Here is a 14,922-nt window from a genome sequence, read left to right as displayed (position 1 = left end):
AGTAGGGGAAATGTCAACATCAATAGTACTATTTGTATAATCCTGTGGCTAACTACGTTAGCTAGTGATTATAGCATTCAAGCAAGGGGCTTATAGCACTACATAGTTCAACTCATTTCGCATAAGGATTGTGTATTTTGTTTCTGATTATCATATATAAAAGTAGATGTGTACCCCCCCCCCCCCCGATTAATAAAACAGTAAAAAGGGGCTAGTGAAACTCACCTCGTTAGTTTAGTGTTCAGTTCACTAACATATTTTAGACCCGAGATCTGCTGCCATCACACGTCCTAAACGTGGAAGATCAGTTAGTTACCGTTATCGATTCACAAGTCGGTTTATGCTAGTCGCTTTTACCCAACTAGTAGTTTCGTTAGCTCATTCGTGACGGTTGCTTTCACCAACCGGTCGTTTCATTTATTGTGTCAGTTGCTTTCACCAAACGATCGTTTCGCTTAAGATGTCTGTTGCTTTCACCAACCGATCGTATCGTTTAAGTTGTAGTTTGCTTTCACCAACCGATCGTTTCGTTTAAGGTGTCGGTTGCTTTCACCAACCGGTCGTTTCACTTATTTCGTAAGTAACTATTCATACGTTAGTTTTTGGTCGACCCGTTGGTGACAAGTTTTATATCTTTTTGAAAATGAGTATTTATATAAATATATAAATATTAAGTATGTAGTTCATATTAGCGTCAGTTTCATTTATTTGTCACTTGACTAAATACAAACAATTCGCTCGGTCGAGTAATAAATAAATATATAATGAAAGTATATATTTATTTCTAAATAATATATCTTAAAGTTACGATTAATGTATTTATTAAAACATAATATATTTATATTTTCGTTCGTAGTTTTCAAAACCAACTTTATATACCATTTCGGTTGTTTAACATGTAAAAATTATTATTCTTACGTCGAACATATATATATTTCTCCAAAATGTACATTTATGTAAAGATCGTCGTTTTGACACAAAAGTGTCAATATAACAAATAATATTTATTATTTGTCGTTTTAAAACATAAAACTTAGTTTTATTCAAGACTCATATTTTAGATTCATAGAGTTATTATTTTCAATATAAAAAATTAATTTTGTTTGCTAGAAATTATGAGTTACGTTTTGACTCTGAAAATACGTTTAAATTTATATATCATCTCAACATATCTGTTTTTCATTTCTTTTACCAACTAATATCCAAATACAATATATCCTTTATAATACATGCATTTTGTACAAGAAAATTCGTTTTTAAACAATATCACCTTGTATAACACATGTAAGGGGGAGTGTTTTTAATAAGTTCTAGCCATGAAATGACACTATATATTAACACGTAATCTGTATTAAACGTATTTAAGATGACGGCATAAGCTTATAATTTTCTTATGAAATACATGTATCCATACTTTTTAACCCACATTGTTTACACTCTTTTGATCTTAAATTATTTTTCAAGGTTAATAAGTTCATGTTCATGGTTATATATATTAATTAACAGGGCGGCCCGGGAGTGTGCAAACAGCGACAGAATTCTAGTCGATTTTTTTTTCAGAACATGAACCTCAAAAATCGTCATCGTTAAAGAAAATAAGGGGAACAAAAGAAAAAAATATGAGTTTTTCGAATACTTTTCCGGCTGACAGTGGTGGCGGTCGGAGGTGGTGGTGGTGCCTGTTTTTAGTTTATGATGGAGAAAGAAGAACAAAGAAAATGATTTGCTTTTATAAATAATAAGTTATGTTTTTAATGTTCTTTTAGATTAGATGTGATTGACATGTAGTAAAAGTGTAGGTGGTACAATAAGATTATATTGGATATGATGCAAAATATTTTCAAATCTTAAACCATATATAAAATCTTTTTTGTTCAAAATTTACGTTATTTCATTATTATATAATATACTAGTTTGAGGCCCGTGTATTACACGCGTAATTATTGAAAATTTTAAACTTTAACCATTAAGTGAAATACGGTAAACAAATTGACATTGTTAATACAATTATAATTAAATTAAAATTACAGAAATTACATAACTAAGATTACACAAATATGTTACAAATAGGTAAAAACTCCATTTTTCATTACATTTGTAATTGTATTAGTAGGTATACATTGTTTATCAAAAATAAAAATATTTAGTCAATGTCTGCTTGTAACTCTTAATAAGGTAACATATATGCCCGCTTATAACTCTAGATATAGCCATATATAGTTGTCCGAGCGACAAAAAAAAGTTCTCAAATTACATACCAACTCTAAATAAATGATAATATATATCCATGATACTAATAAAAAAAATACTCGTACACATAAAATATCATAGGTTTTAATCAATTAATATGATGTCATTTGAGAACATTTGCTCATGTTTATCAAAAAAAAAACATGATTATTCCAAAAACCACACACCTGAACTTTGATGATATAATTATTCTTAGAATCTTTACAATTTGAAATTTATTGATCATGATAAATTTGTTGTCATTAATATTCTGTGTATGGCAAATTTTTAATTGACTTTATATTTTATAATTAAAAATTGTATAATCAAGCAACATAAAAACCGAAAATTTAAATATAACAAAATGATTTGTTTATTTCATATGAATGTAATTGTTAGGAAAATGACAAATACATACTAACATTAAAAAACATGTTCAAATAATAGTGATTATTCTGAGTTAGAAGAATATTAGAATATTTAAAGTTGTATAAAGTGAAGGTAGTGATTCTTATTTATAATCGTTGAAAGTAAGGCTGTCACTTTTACTTGTAACCCGAAACCCAACCCATGAAAACCCGTATCTAATCCCAAACTAACCCGACCCGAGAAACTCGAACCCAAGAAAATACTAACCCGAACTTGAATAGAAGTAATTCGGGTTGGTTCTTGGGTCTGAATTCTAGGTTTCGAACCAACCCGAAAATTTTTAGTTTTAAAATCATATGTATTTTTAGGTATTAAAGGCTAAGCCTTAATCGCTGACGTTATCAGGATTTAGTCCATGTCGATTGTTCTCATTCCACATATTATGAATCGAATGTTTATTGTTTATTATTTTAAATATAAACCATAAAAAACACTTAAATCAACGCTTCAAAAATTAACTAATCGTTTCTTGTCAATCCATATGGAGAATTCTTATTATATGTAATAATGGATTTAGTTGGAATAAACCTATAATTATAATGTCATATATTGAAATGACTTAAAGATAAAGACCATATATGAAAATTAGTTGAAAAAAAGGTGAGGAGGGCTTGAGATTGACAAGTGGCAAAAATGATAGACTTTTATTAGAATAGATAGATAGATAATAATTTGTATTGTTATTAAATTTATGATTAATTTGTATTGTTATTTCATTGGTATATAATATATAATAATTTGTATTGTTGTTAATTTATGATGTTCTGTTAAATAAGTATAATAATTAAATTCATGATTATTATTTATCTTTTATCTCTTTATATCAGTCTTTTACACTTTTACTTGGATACAGACTCCCTTGTAACTAACTTTTTTTACATACAATATACATCAAGAAACATCAATCAATACTTTAGATGTTTTTCTCATACATTGAGTGTGTGCAGATAGAGATGATTTCTAATTTAAGACGAAATAATGTTACAATGATTTTATAATATTAGATTTTGAGGTTAGAATTACGGATTTGTACTCGTCTGAAGCATGTTGATATTGCGTTATTAGTTAAAGTTAATATATCTACACTAAGGCTAGAAATAAAAATTATTGCGACCCTAATCGTTGTTTGGGTATTACATTCATAATATTAGATTTTATAATATTAGATTTAGGTATTACATTCATATTATATTTTTGTTATTGCGCCGGACATGTTGGTGTAAAACACAAGTGTTGCCGGTCCAGAGTGTTGAAGCGTTAAATTGACGCGAATTCGATCGGTTTCGATTACGTGCGTTATGATAAAAATAACTAAAACCAAAAGGTATATGAAAATGGAGATGGACCAATGGGTTGACGTTGGTCAGTAAAACTCGGGTGTTGGTTAGACCTGAGCAATGTCGAACCCGAACGTTGAGGCGGTGAGTCTACACAAATGGCCGGTTGTCGTTACATTCGTTACAACACTGGAACTATAAAAACAAATCGATTGGCATTCGGTCAGTTTTCGTTATATTCGCTACGGTATCAGAACTAAAACAAAACGCTGTGAGTCTACGCGTATTCGATCGTTTTCCGTCACGTTCATTATGATATCATAACTATAAAACAATTCGCATTTGGTCGGTTTTCAATACGGTACCGGCATTAAACGAAATAAAAAACAAAATGCATTGACTAATACCCGTTAGGTGGCCCAATATAGACTTGGCGGCACCAAAGTTTTCAATTGTATTATATAATACTAGCAAAAGTGTCTGCGCATTGTCGCGGGTTCGAGTAGATTATCCCCTCGTGTTGGTTTGCAGTGTTTGGTGTGGTGTGTAATGAGTTATCCGTGCGACTGTGTTGCCTCATGTGCATATGTTTGTTGGATGATTTTCGTGCGGGGGTGCTTAGTAACATATTAACGTCTGCATATATATTGGATATAGCGTGTTTTGTGAAATATTTGTTAATAAATTAGGCTTGTGGGTTTTGTGATTTTTAATCAACATAAAGTATTGAATGTGTGTTAATTGGTGAGTAGTTAGAGTTGAAATTTAATCAGGAGATGAAAGAAATGCTCAAATTAAAGCCACAAATTTTCCGGTCAACGAATTGTAGAAAAAGGTAAAGTGGTGGGCATACGTGATTTGATTGTGCATATGCATATTGGCGTATGGATATATATTGGATAATGGTGTTATAAAGTGATTGACACTTGAATTACAGAAACAAATTAAAAACTTTATTTGCGGCATTGCAAACTGACAAGTAGGAATGTGATGGGAATGAAGAAAACCATACGAGGTTGAAAGACTAAAATAGCGAGTGAGACAACGGTCTTAGTGAAGACTGCCCTCCTTTTGTTGGTAAAACAAGTGATGTGGTAGGCACGCCCCAATGGTTTGGTGACTACCGCAATTTCATATAGTTTTGTTGTGTTAGCCATAGCAAATAGTGTTCCGTTTGTAACGTAATGGGTAATGAGGATCCACAATTGCAAGGATATTGATGGAATTGCAGGGGCTGTGAACATGAGGATCCACTTATCTTAGTATAGGGACCATAGGTTGTTTGATATGTTTCGACTTCCATGAGTTAGTAGCATGTGCTGGGAGTTGTCAATGTTTCTCAAATGCGTCCTAAAAATTGATTTTGATAGAACAAGGGGGAATACTATCTCTTTATATTAACTAAGCCTCCAAAACGACGAAGTACAACGCATGTTGAGATAGAGTTATGTTGAATCGCACGGAAGTCGTTCTTACATATTCTTTTTTTGTGTTAAAGGGTATTTGTGTCTATGTTTTGTTTGTATTGAATAAATATATCTTGTAATGAAACCCGTGGCATGTTTGATATGCAACATTCTGTAGTCATTTAAGTGGCCATTGCATATTCCCAAAGTGTATGCGATGGTGTTATAAAGGCCATGGGATTCATTTGGATCAATGTCTTCACCACTCCTCCAATCCATCTTATACCAGTGCGTTAATGGTGCTTAATTACACACTACATGACTAATGGGAAGTGGTTTGTCATGAGTAACTCACGGGCCTTTATGAAATCTATATTGATATGAGGCCCCTTCAATACTTCCACATCATCAGCTCACTTGACGGCGATATAGGTGTTGTGTACTTGGAAACTGTTGTTGCACCTGCTATATGATGTTACTCGCTTCCAAGGTTTGATGTACACACCTATGTAAAGGAACCATTTTTAACGTTTCACACATACTACCTATTTTTAAATTAATTAAACTTATCGGTTGATGATTCATATATTTGCTTGAAAGGTTGATTCTTGGTATATTATTATGTTTGATAGCTGAAAAATTATAATTGATTTTCTTATTACTCTATTTTCTATTTTTAATTTCGGCTTCACTCGACTTAAGAGCATGGGCATTGCGGCGGGGGCGTGTGGCTCACGGGCTTTTAGTAGGTAGGGGGTTGGTTCATTATCGTACTGCTTCAGGGTAGTATGTGTTTTCTTTTTAAAATAGATTACTAATAAACTAATGAAACGATTCACAATAACAACTTTCAACGAGAATTAACTACAAGGTATTTCTTAGTTAATTTGTAAATAAAAAATAAATTAAAAGGGTCGTAGTAGTTTAACACGGTACATTGTTATCGACAATTTGGAATTTGTATAGACGTTTTTTGTAGATGTAAAAGCACAAGATCAATTAGTATGTAATAATATAATAAAATCCGGCCATGTAAATTGAGTTACTAATTAGTCAGTGAAAGCCGATTGTATGTGTAAACAGAGATCTAAAATACCTAGATGGGTAAAACAAAGGTCAAATACAGGCGATGGAGGCTTTAATGGTTACGTTCTTCCAACAACATGAAAACCAAAAAAGTATTTAGTTTATTAAATAAATTCAACTTGAGTGACAGGAGCACGTATCGCATGTGGGGTCAGACGGCTCGTCCGTCTTGTCAGTCTCTCTCATCTTATGGGCTTGTGTTGACCTATGCATACCCGTGCGTGAAGGAGCATTTATGTATGAATTTGTGATATTAGGTTTCATGTTCTTCTTGCTCAATGCGGTCAGTTTTACCATCCCAACAGTGTCTCAAAATTTTATCAAACAAATGAAAATAACAAAGAAAGATAGTTACTTGATAATGAGGGTTCACATTCACAGGAGTTCACAGGAGGCAAATTTAGATGAAGAATCGTTTATGGGAAATCTTTTCGTTGTCCCGCAAGTGAATAATATGCAAGCAAAGACGACACTTGCAGTTGATTGGGATTCCCGGGTGCAACCTCAGTTCCTTCAGAACTAATCAACTCCATATTCCAAAACGGATGGGCCATTTCCAATATTTCACTACAGTTTACACTGGCTCGATAACCTTGAATCCACAAATACATTAAAGAAGGTACATTAAGCACAAAAGTCGCAAGAGTTGTGTTCACTAAAATCGCACCCTCCTCATTTCAAGTTGCTGCAATTGTAGACACAATGGGGATTTTTTTGCCTTTTGGTTAAATGCTATCAAAGATTTTTATACCGCGTACTTCACGATGTGTGGTAATGCTTGATGAACTCATTAGATTTTTATAATAAAAAATAAAATTATAATGTTGCTAAATTAGATGAATTTTAAAATCATTATTAGAAAAATGATGATAAGAAAAATTAAAAAACACAAAATACTTGCTACGCATTTCCTAGGGCCATTATTTGCTACACCTTATAATTAACGGAATCTCGGCAACATTACCAACATGAATCCTGCATAAATGTAAATTTCCTAATAATAAGCAATAATATATTAATTAGCTTTGTACTAAAAAGTACCTTACAAATGCAATGAGGACGGGTCAAAGCCAGTGCTAACCGCTAGAATTTCTACTAATATAAATTACAGTAACAACGACGATCCAATAAAAGTGACCTAAATTCATGAGCCGAACCACATAATTAATTACAGTGAAATTTCTCACATAACTACTGAGCAACAACACACCAAGAGTTATCATCTTCCACCATCTCTTTAGCCTTAAGCGTTTCTTCCACTCTCAACAAAAGGGCGGTGTTCTATATATTCTGTGTCACCAAATATCACACACCCTCGTAAAGTCAAAGGCAAGGTAAGAAAAAGATTAACCGATAGAAGTTGAAAACTTACCAACTTAGTTACGCTATCATATTCTTTGACTGCATAAAAAAACTTTTCAACGTCTTCCTCAACTGAAGAAGCCAAAGACTGTCATTAAAGAATTCAGTCCAAACAAGTTCCAACAAAAAATAGGTGTAGACTGAAATGAGTCATTTGATAAAAATTAACAAAATATTTTCACCGTTAACAAAACATACCATCAACAATTGGTATTCACGTGATACAATAAAAGTTGGATCCAAATCCTGTAGAAACACGCATATTAAGAATAAGATGCCCTAATAACCCCACAATTAATAAAATAATATCAAGTATTAAGTCCTTGTCTCGCTATATCTTCATAAATCTCAATTATTTCAATTTTAATAGTCTTAACTAATCTTGTAGTCCAAACAAAGAGAGACATAATTGTACCTTGCAGTTCCTTGTTGGCATGTCAAGCCATCCAATTTCCATAAATAATCCTAATGATTGCTCGAGGCGAGCAATGCATTCTCACAACTCTCTGCCATCCGTATGAACAACTACAATGCCAAGTAAACAAATTTCACATAAACACATTCAAAAGCACAATTTGAATAAACGAAAGTCACAATTACAATTCCAAACTCATCAAATTTAGCGGTGCGGTAAATAAAAGGACATTAAATATATTAGTTTGACTTTGACTATGATGAGAGGAAGTCAAATTCTTTAAATCAAAAGGCCATACAAATGGTATATTAAAGGAGCCAAGTTGAGACCAAGCTCGTTTAACTTACAAAAGCTCATATTCGGCTCGTTTATCATCTAGTTTATTTAGCATAGTTTATATATATAGATATTAAACATTAAATAAAAATTATTTAAATATCGTGCTCATTTAGGCTCGTGAGTTTACTTAAGCTTGATAAGTAATTATCGGGTTTGCTTATTAAACAGTCTTAAGCTTTAAATTGTTACTTGTTCTAAAATTTGACCAAATACACTTTCTTCAAGCTACACATCATCCACAACATAACTCACTACATAAATTGGATCAAAGTGTAGCATTGCAACATTATGACGTTGTGAAGTACCTGTCAAATCTAATTTGAGCAATACCAGAGATATTGAAATCAATGCAAAAATCCAAACCCAAATTGGATTGGGTTGAAAGCATGCACAGGAAATTAAATGAAACCCTATAATCAATTGAACCTAAAGAAAACCGGAGAAGATGAATACATACCTGGTTTTTGTTTTGCGACGGTGGGGACTGCAAACTTTGTCCATACTTATAGCAAAGGGGTAGTGCAAAACTTAAACACCATGGACTATTGAAATTATTAAAGATTAAATTTTCATGACCGATTGAATCCCTAATAGAATGATAAATGCATCAAAATATTAAAGGCATGTTATAACCTTCAATTAAGTTGTTAAGAAATAATGAATGTTAACTATCTAATAAATATATGATAATGTAGATAATAAATACAACCGGAGTACATATAAACCTTTTGCTTTCTAATGGATTGAAGAGTAATCTTACAAATTGTGAAGCTTCGTCAACTTGTACCAAACGCTTTAAAAACGTATCGAGGTGGTGGCAAATTATTTTTCCTGTCCCATTATGAAATGTCTGTTTTACCCTTGCCATGCAATTATGAAATTACTTTTGTGCCCATCACTCCTCCTTTATATATAATAGTGTAAGTGCACGCGCGTTGCAGCGGGGTCGTATTAAGGAGTTGGCGATGACATGTTTGTTGGTATATCCATGGGACCGGTTGAATCAGTCGTACAAGAGTCAAGAACCAACTATATATTAATGAACCATTAAATTATATATATATATATATATATATATATATATATATATATATATATATACGAATAAGTATATATATATATATAGGTATTGGATCATTTCGGAAGTTTTTTTACAGCGAGAAGTGCGAGAAGTAAATGTGTAAATCCATTAATCCCTATTTTCACTCCCTTTATTATTGTGTAGGTGCATATGTACGTGTGTAGGTACGTATTTTTGTATATGTGTATGTATGTTTGTATGTGCAGGTATGTAGGTTTGAATGTGACTCGGTACGTTTGTATGTGTGTAGGTAGGTTTGAATGTGTGTAGGTACGCAACATCATAATATAGGGAGTGAAATTAGGGATTAATGGAGTTACACATTCACTTCTCACACTTCTCCAGTAATATCATTTATCACAAGATCCATCCCTATATATATATATATATATATATATAACTTTGTTTAGAGTAAAACTAACTGAAGCATTATCCTTGACTTCCTTGATCATGAACTAACTTGATAACATTATTTAACATTGCTGGACTCCTTGACTTGTTACCCAAATATTTTTAGTTACATGTATTAATAATCAATTAAATATAACTTAATAGAACGATTAAGCCACATTTAATATTTTAGGTCAATATTTTTCAACCCAAATGATAAACTCAAGAAAACGGTTTTCAAAAACTTAAAAACCAAGAGAAAACCTGCAGTTTCGCCATTCTCTCTTCTTTATGTTGAGTTAGCGTGACATAAAGCGGTTTATTTCCATTTTGAATTTGAATGTTAATTGGTACGACAACAACCATCTTCCTATGCATACTCGTAATTATATATTAAGTCTAATGTATAGTCAAATTATATTAATTACGTTGCATTGTTAAAATGTTTATTAACATTACACATTTTAGTTGAAAATGTTATAAGCTTTTTTAGGAGTTAAATGCAACAAAGAAAGACCCTCTACTATTTCCATTATTGTCCAACATAACCTATTGAATTGTCTCATATAAATAATAACAGAGCTAAACTTAAAAATTATTGAGCTATAAAGCGACAAACATTGCATGAAGCAATTGTACCTAACTCAAAAAACAATAAATACATAATCCAGTGTGCCTTATATGACATGTGGTTGTAGAGATTATTTTCAGCCGGCGTGGGAAAGGCGTCGTACACCTGATGGGCTTATGCTAATTCAAGTTGCATTTGGTCCACCAATTATGTTTCACATATCAACACCCTAAACTTCAATTTATTTATCGACTCTTATTCATTTGTAGAGCGGTTACTCATGGATTATCAAAATCCTTAATCTGTGATAATCAAAATCCTTGTTTGCATTAGACAACATTAGTGTGATAAAAGATCCATTTTTTTAACAGAATCATTAACTCAAAATATTTTAGTTACTTTTCCTTTTTGAAGTTAAATATGCATACAAACATTAACACGTTTGGAATCATTTAAAATATCTATAGATAACATGAAAACTAACTATCGTTCAAGAATTGCTTCCTTTCCTTGTACTCTCGGTTCTTATCATTTAGAATTCCCAGCAATTCATATATCAAAAACAACTAAACAATTTCCAAATGCTTACATTACACTGTAAGATAAAGTGCATGTTAATCTTGACCTACTTATCTCAAAGATAAAAAAAAATATGTATAATTTTTCCGTTGGAGCATTTCATCAAACAATTTTCACAATATACAAACTAAATACCCAATTAAACAAATCAAATGCATATATAAGAAACCAATCATATTATACATAATAGTAATTTAAAATCAAATCTTTCCTTTTCATCAACAAATCCATTTATGTACGTACGGGCAATATCAAAATCAACTTATATTATAGTCTAAACAAAATATAAATAAATAAACAAACAGCAACAAATTGAATTGTTTCTACAAAGAACGATGTAGCATCAACTTAGCTTCCCATGAAACTAAAATTATGAACTTCCAAAAGGCACTTCTTTTTAATTCTGTTAATGCAAAACATAAAGATAACCTGATTTTATTTTCCCACATATCAATCATAAATAAACAACAAATAAACCAAACAAGAAATCGGAATATCGAATGGAAACGACGTAGGAAAATGGAATATGATAAAAGTAACCACAAAATACTAATGAAGGAACTGCAGACTCGGTATAGATACAAATGAAGATGATAAAACCCCACCCACCGCCTTCAATCACGAAAACGGATGGTTGGGAGTCAGCAACGCGCCAACGTAGTATATATAGGTTGAACTGAGAATGACAATTAAATGACACTTGATGATGAAATAATTAATAACAACTCAATGGCAATTAAATGGATTAATGATCAAACTGTCAGGAATGCAGACAGAAGGTTGCTAATATAATATAGATGTTTTAATTTGATGTAGTTAATAACCCTTTGCATGCCAAGAGATAAAAGAGTAATCACACTAAACGTGAGGCTTTATGAACTTGTACAATAGGTTTGAAGAGCGAAATAATGTAATGGTAAATTACTTTTTCTATCCAATTGTGAATTGTCATTTTTGTCCTTGTCCTCTAATTGTGAAATTACCATGGTTGTCCTTCACTCTTCCTTAATAATATAATATAGATATAGATATAGATATAGATATAGATAGATATAGGTGTAGATAATATAATTATAATGCATTTTTAATGGGTCCTACTAGAGACACCACCCAAAAATAAAAACACCCACCCAATTCGTGGCTGATCGGGCGATAAGCCACTGATCGCAGGTTTTTGTCCTATTATGTCAAAAGCTTTTGTCTTATTATGTTTGTGCCCTATCCGTGACTGATTGGGCGATTAGCCACATATTACGTACACGTCAACCTCGGACTATCAAGTCAGTCATACATCATACACTATCAGCCGCTGATCGGCCGATAAGCCACGGATCAAGTCAACAATTTAATATTAAGGCTTCCGTCTCCCTTTGTCTATATATATTAGGGTATTATGCATGTTTGTTAATTATATATTAGGGTATTTAATTATATTTGTTTTTTAAAATATAGAAAGTATATGGACTTGTATGATATTTTGTTTGGTGAAGGGAACAACGAGCAGTCGGGCTACGTATACAACGATCAGCCGGAGCAGTCGGGCTTGTCAGATTTGAATGAACTTCCCGACTCGAACCATGAGTCGGGGTATGGAAATATCAAGCAATACGATTTACTAAATCCTAACTAGGTTATTTAGTGTATTTATATAGTACAATAGCGTGTTAGTTATTTTAAATTATCATACGTTGCCGTTATATTTTATCAGGGGTATATCATATTCGGCTGTAGTCACCCTTCGTAGCAGGAGGATAATAGGACATCGCCGAATACATATGATGCCAGAGTCGAGGAGCCTTATGGTCAGTCTTCGCAAGAGTTACATGCAGACGGTCCTTATTACAGAACCCAGAATTCGTACCAGTTACCTTTATGAGAGCAACCATACATGTCAAGACCCGTCACGTGCAACGTCGTTGATGGCATTCAAGAGGCTCACGAAGAAGGAGGCGATGACGATGTTGATGATGATGATGATGGTGATCGTTACATACGGGAGACGACATTTTCATATGTAACTAATAATGTATGACCTTTTTTTGTAAAAAAAACTTACTATTATTCTTTTTCAAGACGTTACTAAATATTACTTTATTTACATTGCTTGATATCAGTGTTTTAATTCTGTTGCTAAGTTGGTGGATTGGGTTAAGAAGACAGGATGGGAGCATGGTTGTGTTATCTCTGTCCAACGTTCAAGGAACAAAAGTGTTGAACTTGTATGCAATCGAGGTGGGGAACCAAAACTCAAGGCAAGGGTGAGTCATAACGGGAGTATTAAAAGGGGTTGTCCATTTAAACTTGTCGGGAGGTACAACGCGCCAGGTGATTGTTGGAAGCTAGAGGTTGTCAACAAGACGCACAACCACGATCCCGTTTTGTTTGAGGAGGGAACCAGGCACTAAGGAAATTGAGGAGGGGAACCCGGCACTAAGGAACCCGTCACTAAGGAAACCGACTGCCAAAATTAAGTCAGCCATAAAGCAATGTTTTCCCGGTAACAAATGTATTACTAGGGACATATACAACGTCGTGAAGCTTGTTGATGACCAAGATAAAATTGGTGACACCCCCATGCAGGTACTTTTTGTTAGAATATTATTATTTTGTAAAACTCTTTTTAATATATATTATTTTGAATATATATTATTTTGTTTTATCATATATAAAATATATATATTTTGTAAGATTTAATAAGAATACTATTTATAATATTATTTTATTATATTATTTTTATTATAATTCTGATATTTAATAAGAATATTTGTAATATTTAGTAAATTTTTATAAACCCAACGTAGGTACTTGAAAACTTTCTTCAAACCCATGGGTTTACCTTTTTCACATGGGAGAATCCTTCCACAAATAGGATGGAGAATGTTTTCTTCTCTCACGAGAAGTCACATACCATGTGGCGTGCGTTCCCATTTGTTGCTGATTGACACGACGTACAACACCAACATGTACAAGTGGCCGTTTGTTCAGTTTGTTGGTGTGACGTCGACATCAAAGTCTTTCTGTATTGCGTACGCGGTTATCTTTAGGAAGCAAGAGTGTAACTTCACATGGGCCTTGGAACAACTTAAAGGCATGCTCGTCGATTGTAGGGAGCCGCGCATCATCCTGACTGATAAGGACCAAGCCTTGATGAAATCCTGTGAAACAGTCTTTCCCAATGCTACCAAAAACCTTTGTATGTGGCACATCTTCCTATACATAAAGAAAAAACATAAGAGTCTTTTTCAAACAGATATCTTTGACTCCTTCTTTTACTGGTGGAAAGTACTGTACGAGTCACCAATAAAATCTATGTTCGACTACAACTGCGGTCAAATGGAAGCAGCGTTAGCTGGACACGGCAGACATGGTAAATTTTTTTTTATTATGTCCCGTATATACACATGATTTTAGATTCTAGTTGTACATTGCCTAAAATGTTATTATTATTATTTTTTTGTAGAGGCTTGGTATTATATTCGCGGCAACTGGTTGGCACCCTACAAAGAGAAGTTCGTGTTCTGCTGGATTGACGATCGACTAAACTTCGGCGAGCATGCAACAAACAGAGTAGAGGGCCAGCACACGAACTTGAAGAGATACCTTCCGGGGCCGAACAATTCGCTAGACTCTATTGCGGGGTTTGCCCTTGAAGTGGTGAATTCCCAAATGGAAGAAATCGGTGCGACCCTTGAAGACTCCCGTGTTAGGGTCAAGAAGTACCATAAGTTGACTTTGTTTGAAAAGCTACATAATAGAGT

The 14,922-nt window shown here is 33.1% G+C and overlaps 1 protein-coding gene across 1 annotated transcript; it reads left to right on the top strand.

Moving 5' to 3' along the window:
- Positions 1 to 13,052: 13,052 nt before the first annotated feature.
- LOC143532503 (uncharacterized) lies at positions 13,053 to 14,106 on the top strand. Its single transcript, XM_077027545.1, has 4 exons — positions 13,053 to 13,178; positions 13,279 to 13,562; positions 13,681 to 13,744; positions 13,966 to 14,106. Exons 1-4 carry the CDS (start codon positions 13,053 to 13,055, stop codon positions 14,104 to 14,106), a joined length of 615 nt encoding a protein of 204 aa, XP_076883660.1.
- The last annotated feature ends 816 nt before the right edge of the window (positions 14,107 to 14,922 follow it).

Source organism: Bidens hawaiensis, unplaced genomic scaffold (genome assembly GCF_021521415.1).
Source record: "Bidens hawaiensis isolate Kalapana, Puna unplaced genomic scaffold, B.hawaiensis_p1.1 tig00009447_1, whole genome shotgun sequence".
NCBI lineage: Eukaryota > Viridiplantae > Streptophyta > Magnoliopsida > Asterales > Asteraceae > Bidens > Bidens hawaiensis.
The sequence above is the reverse complement of the archived record's forward strand: the minus strand, read 5'-3'. Positions and strand labels throughout refer to the sequence as shown.

Bases quoted from the DNA above. Each gene is read 5' to 3' on its own strand.
- LOC143532503 (XM_077027545.1), top strand. From the start codon at position 13,053: ATGTCAAGACCCGTCACGTGCAACGTCGTTGATGGCATTCAAGAGGCT. The intron at 13,179-13,278 runs GTAACTAATAAT...GCTTGATATCAG, and splicing joins GGGAGACGACATTTTCATAT to TGTTTTAATTCTGTTGCTAA. The intron at 13,745-13,965 runs GTACTTTTTGTT...AACCCAACGTAG, and splicing joins TTGGTGACACCCCCATGCAG to GTACTTGAAAACTTTCTTCA.